The sequence below is a fragment of the Herpailurus yagouaroundi genome, unplaced genomic scaffold (assembly GCF_014898765.1).
Source record: "Herpailurus yagouaroundi ecotype Mexico unplaced genomic scaffold, PumYag 191, whole genome shotgun sequence".
Lineage (NCBI taxonomy): Eukaryota > Metazoa > Chordata > Mammalia > Carnivora > Felidae > Herpailurus > Herpailurus yagouaroundi.
The window spans coordinates 3,537,454-3,561,609 of NW_024412422.1; the positions used below are offsets into that span (position 1 = coordinate 3,537,454).

The window sequence follows — 24,156 nt, forward strand, 5'->3', positions numbered from 1 at the left end:
GGGGGGGGGGGTTTACCTTGGAATTCAGGCTCATCTCTTCATGACTTCCCTCTTTTCTAGTCTTCTCATCTGAACTCCTCCCTTCCACTGCAAGAGGGAGTACACCTTTGTCCTAGGATTCTAAGCAGAATCCCCGAGGCTCACTCTGATGGGGTTACAATTTGTAACCTAATCCAATCACGAACCGAGAACTTGAGCTTGCAGGAAGGCTTCCCTTCACACAAGCATGTACGATCCCATAGACTGGAGTGACAGAGGCCAGGGTCCTAAGTGTGATGGAGATCCACTCCCTTTCTCTCTCCCAGGCCAGTGATCCTGGACCCAGCTGACCCTACCAACAACCTGGGAAAGGAAAAGAGATGGGACCTGGTGGCCAAAGAGGCTGCTCACTGCCTGAGGCAGGCCTGCTGTAGGCATGAAGACCCCAGCCAGGGCTGGCATGTACAGGTACAGTCACTGTCCCCAGCCCCCAGTCATGCTTCAATGATGACCGCATGTCAACTCCCCCAAGAATCCCCTCAAGGGGCACCTGGGTGGCTCAGGTCATGATCTTGCGGTTCATGAGTTTGAGCCCCTCTGAGCTGTCAGCGCAGAGCCTGGAGCCTGCTTCTGATTCTGTGTCTCTGTCTGCCCCTCCCCTGCTTGCACTCTGTCTCTGTCTGTCTCTCAAAAACAAATAAGCATTTAAAAGAGAGAGAGAGAGAGAGAGAGGGTTCAGGGCACCCGGGTGGCTTAGCCGGTTAAGCGTCCAACTCTTGGTTTCAGCTCAAGTCACGATGTCACCGTTCATGAGTTCAAGCCCCACATCGGGCTCCGTGCTGACAATGCAGAGCCTGCTAGGGATTCTCTCTCTCTCCCTCTCTCTGTCCCTCCCCCACTCACTGTCTCTATCTCTCTCCAAATAAGTTAATATGTTTAAAAAAATTTTTAACGTTCATAAAAAAGAAAAAAATGTAAAAAAAAGAAAGAGAAAGAGACTTAATAGACGCAACCAAGACAGTCAGTGAGGAACACAGGATTTGACCACAGACAACCATACCAGTGGTGAAGGCCCCTGGGCACAGCTTTTCCTGCACCATCATAGCAGTCTTGGGTCTGAACACTACCTAGGAATCCAGGCTTCAAAGCCCCGGACTATTAGCTCATCTGAGAGCTAATCTCCCCAACCTGCCACTCCCAGAGAAATCTTGTTGCCCCTCCCACATGTCACATCCCTCGGAAAATTCTGAGGCTGGCCTCAAAGGCAGATCTGCGTAACCATATAACATAAAGTCCAAGCCAGGATATTTTTGAGCAGGAGATGGGGTGAGGCTAATTATGCCAGGACAAGGCACATACACCTGGACTGCCCTAGACCAACAGGAACATCGGGTCACCCTGGATTAACAGCTGTGTCATGCATGATGCAGTGAATGAAAGTACCGTAGTTTTTATGACCACTACCCCCCCCTACTGAAAGATTCTTTAGGCTGCTCCCAGACTTTTGCCATCACAGTGAATATCCTTGAACATATGGCCCAGTGCCTGACATCTGTTAGGTTATTTAACCTAGAACAACCCTATGATGCACCTGTGGGGTAGGCGCAAATGTTATCCCCGTGTGACAGGTGGGGACTCTGAATAACGCCACACAGGAGGAGTGGCTCTTTGGAGAACGGTTGCCACTTGTTACTCTGATCAGGGTGAGTCACAGGACAGAGGGTGACCCAGTGGTCCTGTAAGCCTAGGGCGACCGAATGTTCTGTTTTGCCTGGGACAGTCCTCGTTTATACCCGTTGGCTGTGATAATCATCGATAGCCCCTTTTTCTACTCCAAGTGTCTGGGTAGGCGATACATCATATCATCGGTAGACAAGAAGGAGGATTTGGAGGCAACAGCCACGACCATCACATATCCTTGTCTGCTCCTCCGTCCCTTCCAGCCAGCAAGAGAGGTCCAGGTGATGGTGAAAAAGACAGGAGAGGAGGCCTGGATATTGTCGGTGGACCCCTACCGTCCCATCTGGAAGATGAAAACGGAGATCAAGAGGACGTTTGGCCTCAGAGGACAACAGCGTCTCTCCTTCCAGGAGCCGGGAGGGGAACGGCAGCTGCTCAGTAGCCAGCGGACGTTAGCCCATTACGGGATCTTCTCTAAGGTTAGCATCCGGGTGCTGGAGACCTTCCCTCCCGAGATCCAGGTCTTCGTGAAGAACTCTAGCGGTCAGAGCAAGCCTTATGCCATCCACCCTGACGACTCTATCTATGCCTTGAAAGAGAAGATTGAGGAGGCCGAGGGACCTTACGTGGAGGATCAGATACTAAAGTTCCAGAATCAGAAACTGAGGAATCACTGCAGCCTCTCAGACCTGCAGATCAAAGACTGTGACACCATCATGCTCATTAGGAAAAGCCACAGGCCCCTAGCAGTGCCCACGGTCGGGTTGTACATGATATAGACTTCTATGGCCCTCTTCCCCCACCCACCCCCTTCTACCCAGGCCACTGTGATTTTCTGAAGCATAAATATGAATAGACCCTCCCCCTGCGTGAAGTCCTCCAATGGCCCTAGTACCTATGTAATAAAGTTCAAGTTCTTTTGCTTGGCATTCAAGGTCCTTGACAATTTAGCCCTTGCTTGCCTCTTAATCTCACCTCACCACTCTCAAAACACACCAGATGTGCCCAAACCCTTGCATCTCCAGAGCACTGAATGTCGGATCATACCTCCATGACTGTGAATCAACTATTCCTTTCCCCATGCTTTCGTCTTTCAACATGCACATCTCTAAGTCAATCTCCAAGTATGGACCCCAGACCAGCAGAATTGGCATATCCCCTGGGAACATCTTAGAAATGAGATTTCTCAACAACCATGTCGGATTCACCCGAGTCAGTTCTTGGTGGTGGGACTCAGCCATCTGTGTCTCAACAAGCCTTCCAAGTCATTTTCTGCCCCTACACCCAGGTCAGACCTTCCGTGAAAGCACTTGGGACCCTCATTGTGTTCCCATGTGGGGATCATAAGTCTCCCTGATTTAAAGAGACTTGACAAGTTGGGGCGCCTGGGTGGCGCAGTCGGTTAAGCGTCCGACTTCAGCCAGGTCACGATCTCACGGTCCGTGAGTTCGAGCCCCGCATCGGGCTCTGGGCTGATGGCTCGGAGCCTGGAGCCTCTTTCCGATTCTGTGTCTCCCTCTCTCTCTGCCCCTCCCCCGTTCGTGCTCTGTCTCTCTCTGTCCCAAAAATAAATAAACGTTGAAAAAAAAAATTTTTAAAGAGACTTGACAAGAGCCTTATTCCTGTGTCCCCATAGTCTAGAATGCTGCTGGCCTGATGTACATGTTCAGCACGTACTTGCTGAACAAACGAACCAAAGAATGACTTTGAATTCTTCCCTATTATCTTCCTGACGGTCTCAAGCCAGTTCTGTTTTGGAGACCACATGGTTTGGAATGCTCCCCCACCCGTCCCCCAGCTGCGTCTCATTCTTTGAGATTGCCCATTCTCCCCCATACAAGCCCGGTGCTGGAGTCGTAGACCATTCCATGCTCGTACCCAATAGCTTCACTCATCTGTCCAAACCTAACCACCCAAAGGAATCAGCTGACCCAGCATAGAATCCATCTATTGGCTTTACTTCGCCTATCAGATTTTGAGTCCTGGTGGGTGGGACCAGTTCCCAGTATAGTTAAATAAGGGTGAACATCTAAGCAGAAATGCAACCGGAACAGATCAGGCTCAGCTCAAGTCTACAGGTGAGTAAAAAGACACCCCTCAACACAGACAATGGAGCACTGGAGCCACGCATAGCAAGAGAGAATCCAAAGTCCTTACACAGCCCCAGGGAGAGACACTGCGGGGGGGGGGGCTGTTAGACCTGCCCTTTTAAAAAAATCGGGCGCCTGGGTGGCTCAGTCAGTTGAGCGTCCGACTTCGGCTCAGGTCATGATCTCACAGTTTGTGGGTTCGAGCCCCGCGTCGGGCTCTGCGCTGACAGCTCAGAGCCTGGAGCCTGTTTCAGATGCTGTGTCTCCCTCTCTCTCTGCCCCTCCCCCACTCGCACTCTGTCTCTCTCTGTCTCAAAAATAAACAAACATTAAAAAAAAAATCAAATCCCCCCCAACCTTTCATCAGTCTAAATTAAGCAGATCACAGCGGATCAGGTGTGCCCCAAAGCCTTGACTAAGATCTGCTTCTGCAGCTCAGTAAAATTCTTTTTCTCTGTTCCTCACTAAATTCATAGTTCCATGCGTTGACATGGCATTGACACCAAGAGTCTCTACCACCATGATGTCATTGAATCCCTATCCCAGCTAACCCCGGAAGTTAGATGGAGGAGTAGGATTAACACATTCTCTCCCGTTTTACAGGTGAGAATCCTGAGGGTTAGAGGCATTCCACAACATGCCCTTCCCAGTCTTTCCTGACTCAGTTAAGGATAATTCCATCCTTCCGGTTGTTAAACCCAAAGCTTCCAAGTGGTCCTTGAGTCCAGTCTTTGTCTCACATCATATTCTATCCATTAGCAAGACTTGTTTATATTCAAAATATATGCAGGGAAATGATGTCATGTCTAGGATTCACATTTAAATAACACAGGAGAGGGGCGCCTGGGCAGCTCAGACAGTTAAGCGTCCGACTTCAGCTCAGGTCAGAATCTCGAGGTTTCGTGAGTTGGAGCCCCGCATCCGACTCTGTGACCACAGCACGGAACCTGCTTGGGATTCTCTCTCCCTCTCTCTGTGTCCCAACCCCATTCGCACTGTCTCTGCCTCTCTCAGAATAAATAAACTTAAAAAAAAAAAAGTCAGACCATGTCACTCCTCTGCTTGAAACTCTCCAGTGGCTCCCCATTTCATTCAGAGTAAAAGTCAGGCCCAGTGGTCTTGAAGATCCCATAGCATTTACTCCCCACCCTTTGCCACTTAAACCTCATCCCCTCCCACTCTCCCCCTTTGGTTATTCCCTTCCAGTCATGCTGTTATTCCTCAAACCCACCAAGCACATTGATACCACAGGACCTTTGCACCCGCTGCTCCTTCTGCCACGAATGAGCCTCTTCCCTCTAGCATATATGTGGCTCACTCTTCGCCTCCTTCGTGTCTTTGCTCAAATATCTCCTTTTCAGGCCTTTCCAACCACGTCATTTAAGATTGAACATCTAAACAGTCATACACGCACACACACCGGGTACCTCTTACCCTCTTGCTTTGCTCTGTTTTTCTCCTTAGCATTTCTCACCATCTTATTTACTATAAAATTTGACATAGTTATCCTGTTTATTCTCTGTCCCCACCATCAGAGCGCAAGCCCTCTGCAGGCAGGGATTTTTGTCTCTTCACTGCTGTATCCCCAGCACCTGCCTGGCACGTAGTAGCTAATCAATATTTGTTGAATAAACGAATGAATGGCCAAGATTCGACTCCTGCCCAACTGTCCAGGCCCATCCCTCTCCTCTCCCCCCCTTTACCTTCTGTGCCAACACATAGTTGACAGCTGAGTCCCTGGCACACACCGGGATCGTTCGGACTTTTACTTTGTTCTTGGAACGCCCTCTCCCTTCTGGCCACGTCCCCGGTCCTTTAAGGCTCACACTGGACTCTCAGAGTCTCTTGTCCAGCTCCCCTACTGCTCTGGGAGCCCCTGGGACAGGAACTACATCTCATTGTCTTTTTAACACAGCATCTGGCACCTAGCAGGCATTCAATAGGTGTTTAGTGACTGAATCATAATATTTGCATTTACCAGGTGCTTTCTGTGCTCAATGCTCAGTGCTTCATCTGCACAACCTCCTAGGGGGTGGGTTAGCATTATTTTTTACAGATGAATTATGCGAGGGTCACAGAAGTTAAGAGTGTGGCGGGCAGTCTATTCTGCCGGACTCTGGGGTTCCCCTGGCTCACCCTGACCGACCACCAACCGACCATGAGCAAGTCCCTTGTCTTTCTGAGCCTCATTTTTGTGTGACAAGAGGGGTTGGCCGGGCCGATGGATGCCATCCCACTCTGACCTACTGGGAGAGTTGCCTCCTCTGGGGCCAAACCCAAGCCAATTTCAGTTTCCAAACGTCATGAAAGGGAAACTCTAGAAACTCTAAAAGCTGAGAATCGAAACCAACAGCAAAAAGGTGGACTGGAAGCCAAGCATTTTAAGGTGGCCCCAGATCTCCCAGCTTGGCTCGCTGTCCCTCAGTGTCCTCGCCGCGGCCAGGGGTCTCCAAGAAGAGGAACCCAGGTCAGCCCAGACACCCCTGGTTCCGTCTCCTCTCTGGTCCCTTTATCCCACAGGACGCTGGCAGTCAGCCGAGGGGGAGCCCCCTTAAAGAAGTGGGTGTGTGCAGGGAGCTGGGTAGGTGCGTGGCTATAAATCTGTGCCCCAGTGGTACTCTCCTCATTCAGAGATGGCGCTGACCCCAGAGCTCTATGACACCCCTGCCTCCCGGCTGGACTCCTTCGTGACTCAGTGGCTGCAGCCCAGCCGGGACTGGAAAGAAGAGGTCCTGGAGGCCGTGCGGACGGTGCAAAAATTCCTGCGGGAAGAGCACTTTGAGGGGGAGCATGGGCTGGACCAGGAAGCGCGGGTGCTGAAGGTGGTCAAGGTGAGATTGGTCCCTCCCATCCACAGGCCAGGGCCCGGCAAAGGCAGCATGAGGGTCCTCGTGTCAGAGGATGCTTGGGGACGTCTTGCCTCGTTATCCTCAGCCCATGCTGCTGACATGTCAGGACACCCCAGCTAGCTGCGTGCACCTTGTAGTACGTACGTACTGTCTGCCTTGAGCCGAACAAGCCTGATAAGGAAACTAGTGATTGTAGTTCACTAGCCCAAACTTTTAACATACCCTGTCTCTAATCCATGCACCCTGTGAGGTATGCACTGTCCTTTGCCCATTTTACAGATGAGCACAATGAAGGCCTTAAGGTTCCTAGTGACCAAATGCAATGCGAGGTCTCTGATTGGATCCAGGTGTGAAGTAGACCATCTGGAAAATAACAGTGTGGGGACAATTAAGGACATTTTAATACAGCCTGGATATTAGGTAATCTAAGGCAGCCATTGTTGACTTTATTAGGTGTTAACAGTTTGGCGGTTATGGGAGGAAATGTGCTCCCTAAAGTATTCAAGGAAAAAGTATCTGTAATCTGCTTTAAAGTGTTTTTGATGATGCAAATGTGGCGAGAAGTGTAAACCTGTTGAATCTCACTGGCTGGATCTATGAGTGCTCGTTGTGTTCTCTTTCTATTCTTCTACGTTTTAAGTTTTAGATGAAAAAAGTTTTCTTAGATGAACATAAGGGAAGGGAAACAAAAATAATGTAAAACCAGTGAGGGGGACAAAACAGAAAAGACTCATAAATATGGAGAACAGACTGAGGGTTATGGGGGGGGGGGTTGGGGGAGGGGGGATGGGCTAAATGGGTAAAGGGCACTAAGGAATCTACTCCTGAAATCATTGTTGCACTATATGCTAACTAATTTGGATGTAAATTAAAAAAAAAAAATTAAATGAAGCCTTCAAAAGAAAGAAAATAACCTTAAAAAAAAAAAAAGAAGTTTTCTTTAACGGAAGCTCAGAGAGGCGAGGTGACTTACCCAAGGTCACACAGCTAGTGGTGGGGCCGGGATTTGAACCAGGATCTATCTGATTCCACAGCCGGGGCTCCAGGCTGCCCTCACTGAGATGTCCCCCCAAGCCCTTCCTTCAGCTGCTTCTTGATCTGGCTAGAGTCAAAATTCAAGAAGGTCAAAGCGAGAAAGGCCCTGGAGAATCAGACCGTCTCAGCCACACCTTTGTTTAAAAATGAAGGAAACTGAAGCACAGAGAGGGTGATAGATGTCCCAAGTTCACACAGAGAGCTAGTGGCAAAAGCAAGACTAGAATTAGGGCACCTGACTTCCAGCCCAGTGCTCTAGTTCTGTCTCCAGGGGCAGCCACCTCAGGGAAGGATTTAGAAATCTCAGGTCCCTAGCCCTTCCTTACACCCACCCCTAGCGCCTAGAGCCTGAGGCCGTATGATTTCCACAGACAAGGGTTTGACTCTTGGCATGTTTTCTTTACCAGCTGCGTGATCTTAACTCCTCTTCTCTCTCAAGCTTCTGTCTCCTCATCACCATTTCCTCCTTGTCCAGCAAAAGCTAAAAGCTAAAAGATTAGCACCTGGGGGGCGCCTGGGTGGCTCAGTCGGTTAAGCATCCGACTTCAGCTCAGGTCATGATCTTACGGTTCATGGGTTCGAGCCCCGCGTTGGGTTCCGTGCTGACAGCTCAGAGCCTGGAGCCTGCTTCGGATTCTGTCTCCCCCTCTCTCTGCCCCTCCCCCACTCATGCCCTGTCTCTCAAAAATAAACAAACCTTAAAAAAAAAAAATTAGCACCTGGTACATGCTCAAAAACAAAAGCGTTGTTATAAATTCTTGCTCTGAGTCAGGCAGAGCCTCCCAGCCTACCCCACCCCTAACAATCCAGAGAATGGAGTAGATGAAATGGGGCAGGTCCGGAGACTATAGGATGCTACAAAGAGGATGAGTTTTGATGGCAGGAAGTGGTATTTACCCAGCCCTCAAACTCTGCCTGAAGACTGTAGCCCTTGCCTTCTCTCTGAAACCACAAAATAAAAGAGATAGCCCAAAAGCAATGGTCAATGAGAAATATTGCTTTATTCAGATTCTAAACCCTCTTCCTGCCCCCCCCCCCCAACTCCCAAAAACCTGATTTACTGGGCTTGTCCTTGAACGAGTTGGGTTTAAACAGATTCGGGCTGAAGCAAGTCATGAAGATTATTCTAGAATATTCTTTCTTCTCTGCCTGGGTCTTACCACTGAAAATGGCAGGAAGCCCATAGCTTTCAGGGGGATGAGCCCTTCATTCACACACAGGGTTCCATCCCCAGCCCTGCCAAATGGGGCAGAAATGCTGGGTCTCAGTGAAGGAAGAGAATGCAAAAGGGCAGGGAAGAAAAGATGGCAGTCTTCTCCTCAGAACCAGGGCCTGCCTCAGAGACTTGGGTCACAGGAAAGAAAGGGAGAAGAACCACCCTTGTCTTCTGCCCCTTTATCTGACTGACTATGACTCCCGGCTCGGAGTCCAAGGCAAGTCGATTAATCCTCACTGCCTCAATTTTCTTATCTGTGCACTGGGGACAATCATACCTGTACCCACCTCAATCAGCGGGTGTTAGGATTAAAAGATACTGTATGTGCAAAGGGCCTTCAGTGATATAGTGAGTGTTCACCCCGTGACAGCTGGATTAGAATCAACCCTTGGTGACTCCACCCCCCCGAAGCGGTAGCCAACTTGAGGTCTGGGGCATCACTAGCAAATCTACCGCCCAACCTGAGGCTGGAGAGTTGTGGGGCTTTGTATAACAGAGGCAGGAGGGGCGGGAGAGCAGGTCTAGACTCTCAGAACATCGAATAGACCACTTCCAACTTGTCCAGCTCAGGCCCCTTCCATCCAGATGGGGAAACAGAATCCCAGGCAGAGGAGGGATGATCTCAGTCCACTAGACGAAGAAGAGCGTGAGAAATATATTGCTGACCTCCTGCATTCCGGGCACGTGGTAAGCCCTTGCCATGCCTTATGTATCATCCACTCCTCCCAGTGACTCAAGTGCCATTACTCTTCTCACTTCACAGATGAGAAATGAGGGTTCACGATGATCACACAGCTGAGAAACAAGGGCAAGAATCGGGGTCAAAGTCAGGCTGCCCCATCCCGCAGGCTGCCCTGCGGTTCTTATCCACCAGGCAATCCTGCGCCCCGCTTTTGACTGTCATGAAATTACTCAGACACCCAGAAGGCTCAGAATGCGCTGTACAGAAGGCGCCACTAGGTTTCTTGGAGGAGGCGTCACTCCACAGGTTGAGAATACCCCGTCTCAGAAGCAATGCGTTGTCATTAATAAGAAGTGTGGGCTCTGGGGTCCGGCTGCCTGGGTTCAGACCCAGACCCTTCTGTGCACTGTGTGACCCTGGGTGAGTGAGTTAGTCTCTTGAAAGTTCAGTTTTCTCACCTGGAAAGAGGGGGACGGTGGTACCCCCACCCGTACCTCTGGGCTGCGGTGGACGTTACGTGGGGTAATTCCTATAAGGAGCCTCAGGGACTGCCTGGCAGGGGCAGTGGCTCAGGGTGACGGGGCTCTGTGTTCCGCAGGTAGGCTCCTTTGGGAACGGCACGGTGCTCAGGAGAACCTCGGAGGTGGAACTGGTGGTGTTCCTGAGCTGTTTCCACAGCTTCCGGGAGGAGGCCAGGTACCACCAAGCCGTTCTGAGTCTGATGTGGAAAAAGCTGTGGTGTTGCCGGGACCTACTGGCCCTTGGGCTTGAGAACGTGGAAATAGTCCAAGGAGTCCCCGACGCCCTCGTCTTTACCATCCCGACCAGGAAGACCGCAGAGCTCGTCACTGTCACCGTCGTGCCTGCCTACAGGGCCCTGGGTAAGGGGAGGGGAAGCCGATCTGATTCACACACTTGCCCTCCCCGGGAGACCCGAGTTCCCTCACCTCCCGTTCATGACCACATGCAGACACCTGCATTCATCCATTCAACCCATGTTCTGAGCTGGGGGCTCAGCGACCACAGGGCCCAGGACTGGCCCAACTTGGGCCACTGTGTCACCCAACTCGGGAAACGCTTACTAAATAATCATGTGGATAAATATATGATTGCAAGAGGAGACGAGACCCACAGAGGGGAATGTGTTAGAAGCATAATCTGGGGTGCTTCTGTAGCATTTATCACAGGTGTAGTGTTTGTGCTTTTCCAGAAGCAGACCCTGAGACAAGGGTTTGAGGACAAGCAGTCCCAGGAGATGCTGATAGGGAAGTATGGGAGAGGGACAGGGGAGGAAAGAAGCATCGTAAGGTCACCATTATGAACCACAGGGCTTTGTGCTCCTGGAGAACTCTAAGTCACCATGTACAGTACCCCTCAACTGAATCCCAAGTGGGATGTTGGCGTTTATTCCCCAACTTCGCAGTCACCCTTGGCTGACGGCTGCTTCCCAGGACCATTAACTCCCCAGCACTTCTGGTTTGTCCTCAGGCAAAGAGTCCTCGATGTTTGAAGTAAACAGTATCAGCTACAACCTCAGATGATCATGTTTCCTCTTGTGCCAGCTCCTGTTAACTAGAGTGGTTGCCAGGAGTTGCTTTGTAGAGAAGGTGTCAGAAGTGGGATCCTACGTGAGCAAGAAAGAGAGTGCCCAGATGCATTAGTGATGCATGCCACGAAAGCACAGTGTTCAGCAGCACAGTCTTGAGGAGCCCAGCTTTCTTATCTGGAACTGGTTCTCTGCTTCTGGGGTCAGGAGTTTGGAATAAACCCCCGAGAAAGGAATCCAAAGCAGACATTAAGGAAACCTGGGGTATTGGGACGTGGAGAGAAGACCACAGTCTTCTGAGACCCGAGGAGTGGAAAGCCCACTTTTGGTTCTCCAGAAGTACAATCAAGCAAGGCAAACCTTGATTCCCTTAGACTGTGAGGTCTCAGGTTTCCCTGGAGAGACACTCCAATACATGAGCAGGCTAGCTCCATAGACCTCTTATCAACCTGGGGCTTCCTAAATCCCCACTCTCTACCTCTGCTTCCTCCCACTCAGGGCCTTCTGTTTCCAACTCTCAGCCACCTCCTGAGGTCTATGTGAGTCTGATTGAGGCCCACGGTTACCCTGGAAACTTCTCCCCATCCTTCAGCGAGCTGCAGAGGAACTTTGTGAAACATCGGCCAACCAAGCTGAAAAGCCTCCTGCGGCTGGTAAAACACTGGTACGAGCGGCCCCGCAGAGCGGCCCCCCGCCCGCCCGGGCGGGGCTGATTTGTCATTCCAGGAAACTGGGGGAGGGGGAAGAAACTGCTAATCTTTTAAACTGTAAAGTGAAACAGTGGAGAAAGGTGGGAAAGGAGGAGGAGGAGAAAGAGGAACAGAGAAGGAAGGAGGAAAATAAGGAACACACAGTATTTCAGTAAACAAATGTTTGTAACACCCCAGTTATGGTCTATGTTTGCTAACGTCAACTTCACTGAGTTCTGTGGACATTAGTTAATCTCAGCTGGTTAAGGACTAACCAGAGGAAAGTTTTGTTTAATTGCACCCACACCAATTTCCCCCCACAAATGGTCGGGTTCCTATCACAACCACTATTGACTAAATATATCCACTAATAGCTACTTTTCAGATTTCACACGTGATAGTTTGCAAGGCACCAAGGATATTCCAAAATATCCAAATGAACAAGTCGTCTAAAATTACAAAAGGAGGGGCGCCTGGGTGGCTCAGTCGGTTAAGTGTCCGACTTTGGCTCAGGTCATGATCTCGTGGTTCACGAGTTCAAGCCCCGCGTCGGGCTCTGTGCTGACAGCTCAGAGCCTGGAGCCTGCTTCCGATTCTGTGTCTCCCTCTCTCTCTGAGCCTCCCCCCATTCATGCTCTGTCTCTCCCTGTCTCAAAAATAAATAAACGTTAAAAAAAATTAAAAAAAAAAAAAATAAATAAAATTACAAAAGGAAAATTCAGAAACAAACTCAAAAATGAAAAAGGGCAGGGTGGGGGGGGAGCCGCCTTCTTATTTAAAAAAAATGGTAAGGAAAAAAATTTTAATAAATAAATAAATGGTCAGAAAGTCATATTTTTAGAAAGATTTGTTCATTTTTAAAAAGAAAGTTTTTTTTTTTTAAGAAAAAAGTATTTTTTTTAAAAATCAAGGGGCTCCTGGGTGGCTCAGTTGGTTGAGCATCCAAGTTTGGCTCAGGACATGATCTCACAGTTCGTGGGTTCGAGGCCCGGGTTGGGCTCTGTAATGACAGCTCAGAGCCTGGAACCTGTTTCAGATTCTGTATCTCCCTCTCTCTCTCTGTCTCTCGCCCGCTCACACTGTGTGTGTGTGTGTGTGTGTGTGTGTGTGTGTGTGTCTCAAAAATAAATAAACATTAAGAACTTAAAATCTTTGCAAGGTTAGTAAGCTTTCAGTTACTTGTGGAAAAATAGCCATTTTCTTACACGATTATCATGTCAACCAAGGTTGTGATGTATCTTCAGACACCAGCATCGCCAAAGCCAAGAATAAAATTGGTTTTGTTGGTGAGTCAATTACTTACAGGAAACAATGCAAGGTTTTGTGGACTTGAAGAATTTGAACCCAAAAGAATGATTCATTTGCTTGCTTTGTCTGTTTGCTCGAGCGCTGAATGTTTTCTTCCTGCATATGATATACACATTTTTTTTGTAATATCCACGGGACAACATATCAGCGTTACTTCTACAATCCTCCCTTCTGTTTTTGTTCAAGCCTTCTCCCTTAAAACAGGGATTTGATCACGTGTGGTTTCTTAAAACAGTTTTTGGTTCAGTGTTACTGATTTGATGATATCTTTGGTTCAACTAATTTTGTTTAGCTGAGTGTTGCAAGATGTGTTGGTCAATATAGAAGGACATAAAGAGCTCATGCCATTTGGTAAACACAACTAGAGTCTCATTGTGGTTAAAAGATTGAAGTTTGTTTGTTTGTTTGTTTGTTTGTTTGTTTGTTTGGAGGCTTTGTAAAGTCCCAGGAGTTGTCATGTGTTTTCATGGCTCAGAAGTATTTCATTCTTCTTTTCAGTCCATCAACTAGGGGGTCGGAAACCAGGGAGCACGCAACTTAGCTCCTCGGGGGGGTTCATCTTTCAAATTGACTGTAAGGTTATCACCGATCTTAGAGACGTCTAAGTGTGTTCATGCTCGTAGCCTGTCCCCAAAGTGTTATTTTTGGCATCTATATAATGCTGGCCTTCTATCAGCCTTACAACAGTATCAGATCAGTTTCTGGAAGGGATTTTATAAGCATCATTTCCATGTGTGAAGAGGAGGGGGTTATTCTTGCTTTTTTGTTGTTGTTGTTTTTGTTTTTCTTTTACGGACAAAATGATGTTTGTTTCTTATATTTGGAAGTATTTAATTCAGTACAGTTCTGGGAACAAGATGGGACTTTTCCCAGTGTTTTAGTTGTGCTTTTCACACAAGGTTTTTTGTTCATTTGGGGTTTTTTTTGTTTTTTTTTTGTTTTGTTTTGTTTTGGGTTTTTTTTTGCCATTTTAAGTATACAGTTCAGCAGCATTAATTACATTGACAATGCTGTGTAAACCTCACCACTGTCTGTTCCCAGATCATTGTCATCCTCATAGGCAGAAACTCTGCACCCAGTAAACAGTAACTCCCCATCCTCCTCCTCCCCAGGCATTGGCAACCACCATTCGACTTTCTATCTCTATGAATTGGCCTATTCTCTGGGTCCCTCATTTAAATGGAATTATACATTACCTGTCTTTCTGGTCTGTTTTATTTTGTCCTTGATTCTTTTGAGGGAGAGGGGGCAGAGAGAGAGGGGGGAGAGAGAGAGCATCTTAAGCAGGCTGCATGCCCAGCACAGAGCCCAACGTAGGCTGGATCTCACCACCATGAGATCATGACCTGAGCTGAAAATCAAGAGTCAAACACTTAACTGACCAAGCCACCCAGGTGCCCCTGTCCTTGATTCTTTTTCTTAATTTTAATTTAATTTTATTTATTTGTGTGAGAGAGAGAGAGCTGGGGAAAGGGGCTGAGAGAGAGAGAGAGAGAGAGAGAGAGAGAATCTTAAGCAGGCTCTATGCCCAGCACAGAGCCTGATGTGAGGCTCGATCCCATGACCCTGGGATCATGACCTGAGCCAAAATCAGAGTTGGGCTCTCAACTACCTGAGCCACCCAGGCACCCCTGTCTTTGATTCTTAATAGTGGAATTTTCACACCTAATGACATGAGATTTCTTGCGTGAAAACAATTTTATTTATAAACTTGATTTATTATTGGTTATCGGTTAATTGACACATTGCCTTATTGAAACCTATCCTCGTAGGAAGAAGGATAAATTTGTATTGAACTTATGTAAATGCTACGTATTCATGAAAAAGAAGTTAATAAAATCACTCTGTAAATGTTTAACCATCATTCTGAATAGTTTTGTAAACAGGGCCAATTTATATATGCTATGCTTTTACAGCATCATTATCTTTGTTTTTCTGAGGATTTGTTAGATTATGATCGATGGTAGGAATTTTTATAGGCATTTTTTATCCTGAGGTGTTGGAATAATATGTCATTTAAAGAACGTTTAAACTTAGCTTGCCCAAGTATAGCCATAGATTGAGGATAGAAATTAGATTAAGAAGAAAGAATGGGTCTTTTTTTTTTTTTGTCACATATCCATCAAAAATAGAACATTAATCTGGGTAATTAATTCTCATTTTGTTGATCTTTGGTTAAGCAATCTGCTTTTATGAAGTCATCCGCTTCTGGAATAAAAGAATCTGGTGAACTTCTGCCTCAGTCCCCTTTTGGGAATATGAATTTATTCCCAATTATGCTCCATAAATTTCCAATCTCTGAGTGGGAAGAAAGAAATCTACCTACCAATAGATTATATTGTAATCAGATCATTCTTTTGTAAAATGTTTTCTTCTTTTACATACAAAAACAAAAAGAACTACCACTTTTGGTTTTACTACTTTAATTATGGTCAAAAATAAACACAGGGTGAAATCCAGCCATCAGTCAGCTCCTCATCTCATAGGGCTGTTTTCCACGAGTCACGTATACATGTGCACACACATGCACACACATTCACACATGCAGACAACTTTTTGAGTAATTTAAAAACCCATAAGACAACAACAGTGAGCCTCCTGGGAGATACCAGAATCCTCAAGAAAAAATAACAGACCAAAAGAGAAACAGAGAAAGACGCAAAATACAAGCAAAGTCCCATCAACTGCCACCCAGCAGAGAATAAAATCCTATCATCTGTCTCCCCACAGAGACCAAATGGTCAAACCATAAAACTAGATGCACAGGTCATTGTCACCAAAAGGGACATAAACGGCCCCGTGCAAATAAGTAAGAACACGAACCAGAATCGGATTTGGCCAAGAACCAGACTTAATTAGGATCAGACGTACAAACAGTCGGATTGGGGAAGGTGGAAAGAAACATCAGCAAGGGTAAAGCTGTTGCCACACCAGGTCCACCCTGGGAGCTGGAAGAGGGGCGTGTCCAAATGTCAAAGCCCATGGGGTACATTTCTCAGGCAACACAGTTCAGGTCGTTTGGGAAATGAATCCTCCTGGACAGTCTCAGTGAGACAGACCTCCTGCTGCAGAAAGAAACTAACAGACAAAAGTCACTTATTAAATGAGAACTTGCAGGCTAGTTTGCCAGGGAATCAGACTGCAGAAGAAAAGGCTTAAGCCAGTGGAAAATATAATAGGTGTTTAAAGAAACAACAATTATCAAGACTAGGTTTAGAGTTTGTCTGGTCATGGAAAAATGGCAATTTTCTCACCATTTATCATATCTAGAAAGGTCATGACATATCTCAGACGGCGCCATTGCAAGAGTCAGAAACATTCTGAACACGGAGAAAGCAAAGTATCTCTGAAGATCAGCTCTGGAAGGGAACACAGATGTTTTCTTCTGGGTTTTTTTCTTTTGTTTTGTTTTGTTGTTTTTCTTTGTACCATTAAATAGTCTGTTGAAGCTCCTAAGAGAATGAAGGGGCTCGTGTTCCCTAAGGCTTACATCTTACGGTTACAGGCATTCTGCATTATATTTGTCATCTAAATTTTAAGAATCCCACTAGTAGGGGCACCTGGATGGATCAGGTGATTAAGCATCAGACTCCAGCTCAGGCCATGATCTCTCGGTCCATGGGCTTGAGCCCCACGTCCAGCTCTGCTCTGTCAATGTGGAGCCTGCTTGGGATTCTCCCTCTCCCTCTTTCTCTGCCCCTCCCCAGCTCTCTCTCTCTCAAAATAAATAAATAAATAAGCTTTTAAAAAAAGAATCCCACTAGTAAAATCTCCCTAATACTGGAGAAAATAAATTGTATTGCTATGAGTTTGAATTCTTAACAAAATTACATTAGTCTTGAGTTTTAAGTGTGAATTCAAAAAATGTTATGAAAACAAATTCATTAATTTGTAAATAAATTTTAATTCAATGAAAAAATGCTTCTAAAAGTTGGGAATAAAGTTGTTATCCTTTAGATGACCTGTTTTTGTTTGTTTCAAGGTCGAAGTAGGGTTTTTTTTCCCCCTTTGACTATGGGGTGTTAGTGGCCACAGGGCAAGATGTCAATTTCACATCCACGAACCAAATAGCTGGATGTTTGACAGAAATTTTCATTTTCTAACTGAATACTAGAAAAACTGTTTAGACAAGAAGTGACTGGTGTGCTTTCTTTTTAAGAAAAGATGCTTTTCTTTAAGATGCTTAAGTTAAGATGCTTTCTTTTGCAAGTAAGAGAAAAACCAACTCAGACTGACTTAAACACCAAGGAGAATTATCAGCTCATGTGTGAAAACCTGTAACAGTGGGGATGGGGTTTCAGGCACTGTTGCGGGGGGGGGGGGGTGTCTCCAGGTCTGTTTTCTCTAGAATTGCCTCAAGTTCTCTCTTTCTGTCTCTGTCTCTGTCTCTCTCTCCCAACTCAGATTTCAGGCTGATTTAACCTCAGGATGGCAAAATGGCCACAGCTATTTCTGCCCTCACATCCACACATGGGAGAAGATTTCTGTCCTTTCAGCCCCCCTGGGCTTCACTCGCATTGCCAGCTCACATCACAAGCTTCTCTTGAACCAATCACTCAGCAAGGGGAATAGGTTTATGCTGATGACCCTGTCCAGTCAGGACCCACCCTGGAGTTGAGGGGGATGCTAATCCCATCCTCCAACCAGCATCGCCACTATACAGTGGAGAAGAAAGAGATGCCTGCTAGAGCATTCTGTGTTCCCCACAGAATCTCAGCTATTGACAAATTCTATAGGTACCTCCCACCCCTCCCTTTTTTTTTTTTTTTTTTTCTATCAGCTAAGAAGACTTTTCTTTGAAGGAAAACTTTCAGAAGCCCAGTACACTAAGAGAGATAGAAATGTAGCTGCTTAGGCTGGGATCTAGCAGCAGAGTCCCACCCCTCACTCCGTGGGACATCTCTCTGTAAGTCCACACCAGGGGTTATGTCAAACCTAGTTTGAGGGATGCAACTCTTGATCTCAGGGTTGTGGGTTCAAGCCCCACGTGTAGGGTGTAGAGATTGCTTAAAAATAAAATCTTCTAAAGGGTGCCTGGGTGGCTCAGTTCGTTAAAGTGACTTGATTTAGTCTCAGGTCATGATCTCAGGGTTCGCGAGCCCCACATCAGGCTCAGGGCTGACAGCACAAAGCCTACTTGGGATTCTGTGTGTGTGTGTGTGTGTGTGTGTGTGTGTGTGTCTTTCTCTTTCTCTCTCTCTCTCTCTGCCCCTCCCCCTGCTCTGTCTCTGTCTTTGAAAATAAATATTTTAAAAATTCTTTAAATGAAACCTTAAAAAAAAAGCATACTTTGAAACCCACTGGGCCAACTGAGCGAGCCCCTTAAGTCTAAAACCGGGAAAATCATGCAGGGCCCGAAAGGGAAAGTGACTGGCCAGGATCACACAGCCGGTAGGTGGCAGAGCTGACACAGGAAGTTGGGTTTTCCAGTTTGTGGTCCGTCCAGAGCGGATCCTGACACACAATCTTGGGGTCTCTCTCTCCCGGGTCTCTTTCTACAGTACGTGAAAGCCAAGTGCCCAAGGGCGGCGCTGCCCCCTGTCTATGCCCTTGAGCTGCTGACTATCTATGCCTGGGAAGTAGGTGCCCAGGAGGACGAGAGCTTCAGGCTGGACGAGGGCTTTGCCACTGTGATGGAGCTGCTCCAGGAGTATGAGTTCCTCTGCATCTACTGGACCAAGTACTACACATTCCAGAACCCACTCATCAAGGGCTTTGTCAGAAAACAGTTCAAAAGAGACAGGTACTGGGCCCCTGCTTGCTCACCACATCCCACGGAGACCGGAGAGAGAAGGGAGGCAAAAGTGGTGTCACACTGATTGGCTGGGCTTTACCAAGTAGTAAAACTGAACCGGAATGTCACAGTGACTCGGGGCACACCTCCAGGTGGCCGTCTTTCGGAGTACCAACTGGGACGGCCGGAGTGATGGCAGAACAGGCGTTTAGAAAGTTTCTTCCCCTCTTGAACCGAGTTTTAGTTGAAAGGGGTCCCGCCGAAATTGTAATCCACGGAGGCATTGTGCTTCCAGAAAAATCTCAAGGAGAAGGATTGCAAGCAACAGTGGTGGCCGGTGGATGGGGATCTAAAGGAAAGGATGGAGAGATTCAACCAGTCAATGTGAAAGGTGGAGATAAAGTTATTCTTCCAGAATATGGAGGCACCAAAGTAGTTCTAGATGACAAGGATTCTTTCTTTAAAAAAAAAAAAAAATTAAAAAAAATTTTTTAATGTTTATTTATGTTTGAGAGACAGAGAGAGAGTGTGAGCGGGTGAGGGGCAGAGAGAGGGAGACACAGAACCTGAAGCAGGCTCCAGGCTCCGAGCTGTCAGCACAGAGCCCGACGTGGGGCTCGAACTCACGAACTGTGAGATCATGACCTGAGCGAAGTCGGATGCTTAACCAACTGAGCCACCCAGGCGCCCCTAAAAAATTTTTTTAATGTTCATTTATTTTGGAGAGAGCGAGAGAGAGACAGAGCATGAACGAGAGAGGGGCAGAGAGGGAGGGAGACACAGAATCCGAAGCTGGCTCCAGGCTCTGAGCTGTCTGCACAGAGCCGGATGTGGGGCTTGAACTCATGAACCGTGAGATCATGACCTGAGCCGAAGTGGGATGCTCAACCCACTGAGCCACCCAGGTGCCTCGTCAAGGATTATCTCTTATTTAGAGATGGTGGCATCTCTTATTTAGAGATGGATTATCTCTTATTTAGAGACGGAAAGTATGTAGACTGAAACAAATCATTATTGAAATGGCGTGAAGTGAAGCTGCCTGTTCCAGTGAAGTTGCAAAATCTTTCATCGTGTAAATAATTTTCATGTCTCTCTTTTATAATAAATTAATGGTATCCAAACTAAAAAAAAAAAAAAAAAGTTGGCCACCTTTCAAACTCGCAGGGGCCCGGAGGGGTTGAGGGGCGTTTCCCTGTCCCTCAAGGAACCTCACCCTGCTTTCCTCTCTGGCTTCCAAAAGCCCATTTCGGTGCGTTTTAGTGACAGCATGGAAAAATGGAAAGAATCACGGAGAGCCAGGTGTCATCTCAGTCCTGCCTTTTTGTCTCACCTCTGTGAGCCTCAGCTCCTCATCTGGAAAACAGGAGAAACTGGCACCCACCGTGCAGGCTGTTGTAAGGGTCAGAGTCTAAAGGGCCTACGGGGTGCAGCCTATGGTAGATGCCGGGGAAATGTTCATTATTGTAGCTCACGCCGTTGGAGCACATGTAGCTCTAGGAAAAGCACCAGCGCCCGCCCCCAAGCCCTGGGCCATCAACCATTTCAGTGAAGGCTGGCTCAACCTGAAGCGTCAGCACTTGGGTCCCTTTGCCTGAGGGTTTTCAGCCTCCCCTAATGACTGGTGGAAGCTGGGGGATAAATACCCCAGCTCCCTCCCGTCTCAGATGGGAGGACTCTGTCTGGATCACGTGTGCTACACTGTTTCCCAGAGGCCCTGCAGTGGAACTGACCGCCGGTGGCCCACATATCCTTCCCCACATGTGGTGCTTCCCCACATATCCTTCCAAATAAACCCCTAGCACTCAGATCCTGCTCTTGGCACCTACTTCTGGGGACGCCCAGCTGAAACAAGTCTTTACCTTAGCTCTAGGTAGCTGCAAGCAATATTTATTGTTCCCTTATATGAGTATTGGGTCTTTTTATTTCTTTACAAGGAAGAAAACCCCAATCTCCTGATGAGAAGGGAATTTTTATTATAAGGATGCCCAGGAATGTGAGGTTAGAAAGCCACTGGGACCCAAGGCAAACCTGCAGACACCCTCTTTCTCTGTCTCTCTCGTGGTCCCCAGGCCCTCTTTCTTCCCATGACCTCTGCTGCTCTCCCCACACCTGCCCTGTTCCTCTCTTACTTCCGTTTGATGAGGAACCTGCATCATCCCTGGTCCAGTCCCCAGAGGGAACTAGTCTACCCATTGGGCACAGGCGCTATGTGTCAGGTCACCTGGTGGGTCACTTTGGGTCAGGTGATCTCACCCTCTAGGACAGCCTGGCACCTCCCCCTTTTTCAGGCAGGATTATTTCAGGGATGCAGGGATGTTGCATTCTGTCACGGATAAAGTCACAGCTCCCTCCTATGCCCAAAGCTCCTGGAGGATAAGGGCCAGGTCTTAATCATGGGCTTGGCATCCAACACATATGGCCACCCCACACCACTTAAGGAAGCGATTAGACCTCCTTCAAGCCAATATTCTTTAAAAATTCATTCACCATTTATACAGAAGAGAGACGTTTGGTGGCAGCCTAACCCCTGCTCTACTGAGGCAGAGCCCATGGGTGAGAACACCCATTTGCTGGCTGCGAGAACTCACAGAAAGAAGTCTGTGCCTCAGTTCCCTCCTCTGTGAAATGGGGACAACAGCAACAACAGCAACAACAATAGTCGCTGCCTTTCAGAATTGTTAGAAGGATTAAAATAGGTGAATTCACACAGGGTGTGGCCCAGCGCCTCAATAAATATCAGTAGTTGGTGGTGGTGGTGGTGTTTCTATCATCCAAAGCACTTCAGCAGCCCTAGCCTTCAACTTACCTATGGAACCTCAGCAAAACAAAAGCTCTGCCCACCTGCCTAAGCGGGTACCTGTTATCGCTACCCATGCCCTTGGGGCATCTCAACACTCCACACCCCCCCCCCCCAAACACCTTGCACGCACCTCTCCAAAAGGAACTCCTGGAAATATAATCATCCCCACTCGCTTCTTCTCCACCAATGTTCTTGGGTCCTCTCAGCCTGACAGCCCGCCCAGGGCTCCAGACACAGCACGTGCTCAGTGGTTGGAACAGATGATCGCTTGAGCAGGATTCTTTCTGGCTTGCTGGCCTCCAGACGGGAGAGAGTCTGGGAACCCTCTCCCTGTGTTGCAGGCCTGTCATCCTGGATCCAGCTGACCCCACCCACAATGTGGCAGAAGGGTACAGATGGGACATCGTCGCCCAGAGGGCCTCCCAGTGCCTGAAACAGAACTGTTGCTATGACGACAAGGAGAATCCAGTCCCCAGCTGGACCGTGAAGGTAATGGCTCCTCTCGGGGTTGTCAAGGGCTTGAAGCTTGGAAGCGGGTAACTGCGTAGCATATACTTCTGTGTCGATGGAGTCAGGAAGTTGGAAGCCTGGCTGGGGCACCCACCAGGTCTGTGAACTCGGGGACATTTTTTCAACCCTCTGAGCCTCAGCCTTTCTTACAAACTCGTGTTCTCCTTGTCTTTCTCTTTCCCACACCCCCCCTGGAGAATCAGTCATGCTCGCGAGCATTCTTTGCATGAGCTGAGCCCAGGCGAGTCAGTTCAACAGCTCTCTTGTGCCAGCATTTGGGGTTGCTGTGGGGAGGGACAATGGAACAACAGTAGTGCAGAAATAAGACTTAACCCCTACCCTCAAGGGATGAAGAAACTGAGGCTCAGGCAGGTTCAGTTAATTAACCAAGATCACACTGCAAAGGGGCAGCAGAGCCAGAATTTGCACCCAGGTCTTTGGGGGGCCCACCAGCCAACTGAGGCCCACAGATAGACTGAAAAGTATATGCCTCTGGGTTTTTCCTGAATCTAAAAACCGTTGTGCAAAGACTTTTATCTAGTAAAATCAGAAGACTTGGGGATTCCGGGCTTATGTTCCTTCTTGAAAAGATCAGCTGGTGTCCAACCCTCCCCAGCACCTTCCAGGTGGTGTTCTTCAGCCACCAGGGACTCCCAGACCCTCGAGCGTGGCCGCTGATGGTGGTTCAGAACAGACTTTGAAATCTGACCGACCTTGGGTCAAATACCCACGGTGCTCCTCACCACCTTTGTGATGGTCAGTAAGTTATTTAACCACGCTCGACCACAATTTCCTCTTCTGTAGAATGGGATAATAGGAACCAAGGTCGTAGGGCTGCTGTGACAATAAAATGCATTCAGAAGAGTGTGACAGGTGCCCAGCCCAGGGCCTGGAAGGTGGTTGGCACAACCCAAATGTTTACTGCTGTTGGAAACACGAGGAGGGGTAAAGGGAAATTTTGCATGTCAGAGGAGGGTGGAATTAACCCCTCTCCCTCTTCTCTCCCTTCCAGCGGGCACGAGACATCCAAGTGACCGTGGAACAGTGGGGTTACTCAGATCTGATCCTCAGGGTGAACCCTTATGAACCCATAAAGAAGGTTAAAGAGAAGATCTGGCAGAGCCGGGGCTGCGTAGGCCTACAGCATCTGTCCTTCCAGGAGCCTGGTGGCAAGCGACAGCCCCTCAATAGCCGGTGCTCCTTGGCCTATTACGGAGTCTTCTCCAACATCCGCATCTGTCTGGTGGAGACCATCTCCCCCGAGATCCAGGTCTTTGTGAATCATCCCAATGGCGGGAGCCACGCCTACGCCATTGACCCCAAAAGCTTCATCCTGGGCCTGAAGCAGCAGATTGAAGACAAGCAGGGGCTGCCCACAAGTCAGCAGCAGCTGGAGTTCCAAGGCCAAGTCCTGCAGGATTGGGTGTCTTTGTGGAGCTATGGTATCCGGGATAGTGATACCCTCATCCTCTCCGAGAAGAGAGCTGGAAAGTTTCCTTTTCTGCCCAACTAATCCGGGACTCAGCATTATCAACCACTTCCTCCAGCTCTCGCCTGGGGGAGGTCCCATGTCTTCACCAGCTTTGTAAATAGTGAGCGTAGCTCCGCCAGGAGGGATGTGGGACACTTGCTATACGATGGACAATGGCCAGACCATACACGCCAATAGAATTCTGACCCACAGCCTCTGCAGTCCCCTAGGCCAGGAAGCCAAACTATCACCTCTGTAGCAAGCACCCCCAAATCATCAGGACTTGGTTGATCAGGGCCAGCTTCCCTAATTCGACCTCACTTCCAACTTAGAACCAACCAGAAAAATCCAGATAGGCTCCCTAACCAATCACAGAGGAGGCCCTGCTTCTAATTAGCTGCCTACTGCTTCCCCATGCCAACAGCTTCAATCAGCGTATACCTGAAGCCTTCCCTTTTTTTCCACTATAAAGTTTTCCCTGTCTTGGAATCTCTGCCAGTTTACGAGGGATGCTGGCTGACTCCCTTGCAATAGCAAGTTGGAAATAAATAACCTTTGTTTATTCTC

General features: G+C 48.0%; 2 protein-coding genes across 2 annotated transcripts in view; both read left to right on the forward strand.

Moving 5' to 3' along the window:
* Positions 1-2,588, forward strand: part of LOC121010211 (2'-5'-oligoadenylate synthase-like protein 2) — a 15,064-nt gene extending 12,476 nt beyond the window's left edge. The window contains exons 5-6 of the mRNA XM_040443675.1: positions 306-447; positions 1,923-2,588. Coding sequence (XP_040299609.1) covers positions 306-447; positions 1,923-2,438 — 658 coding nt within the window. The 3' untranslated portion in view covers positions 2,439-2,588. The remainder of the gene's footprint in view (positions 1-305; positions 448-1,922) is intronic.
* Positions 2,589-6,360: 3,772 nt separating this feature from the next.
* On the forward strand, positions 6,361-24,156 carry LOC121010212 (2'-5'-oligoadenylate synthase-like protein). The gene is made up of 6 exons (XM_040443676.1): positions 6,361-6,580; positions 10,130-10,412; positions 11,576-11,745; positions 18,570-18,817; positions 21,950-22,097; positions 23,131-24,156. The coding sequence occupies exons 1-6, from the start codon at positions 6,383-6,385 to the stop codon at positions 23,629-23,631; spliced, it is 1,548 nt and encodes a 515-aa protein (XP_040299610.1). The 5' UTR covers positions 6,361-6,382; the 3' UTR covers positions 23,632-24,156.

Excerpts from the sequence above, each read along its gene's own strand:
- LOC121010212 (XM_040443676.1), top strand. The coding sequence starts at position 6,383 with ATGGCGCTGACCCCAGAGCTCTATGACACCCCTGCCTCCCGGCTGGAC. Across the intron at positions 11,746-18,569 it reads GGCTGGTAAAACACTGGTAC|CTACAGTACGTGAAAGCCAA; the intron begins GAGCGGCCCCGC and ends CCGGGTCTCTTT. Across the intron at positions 22,098-23,130 it reads TCCCCAGCTGGACCGTGAAG|CGGGCACGAGACATCCAAGT; the intron begins GTAATGGCTCCT and ends TCTCCCTTCCAG.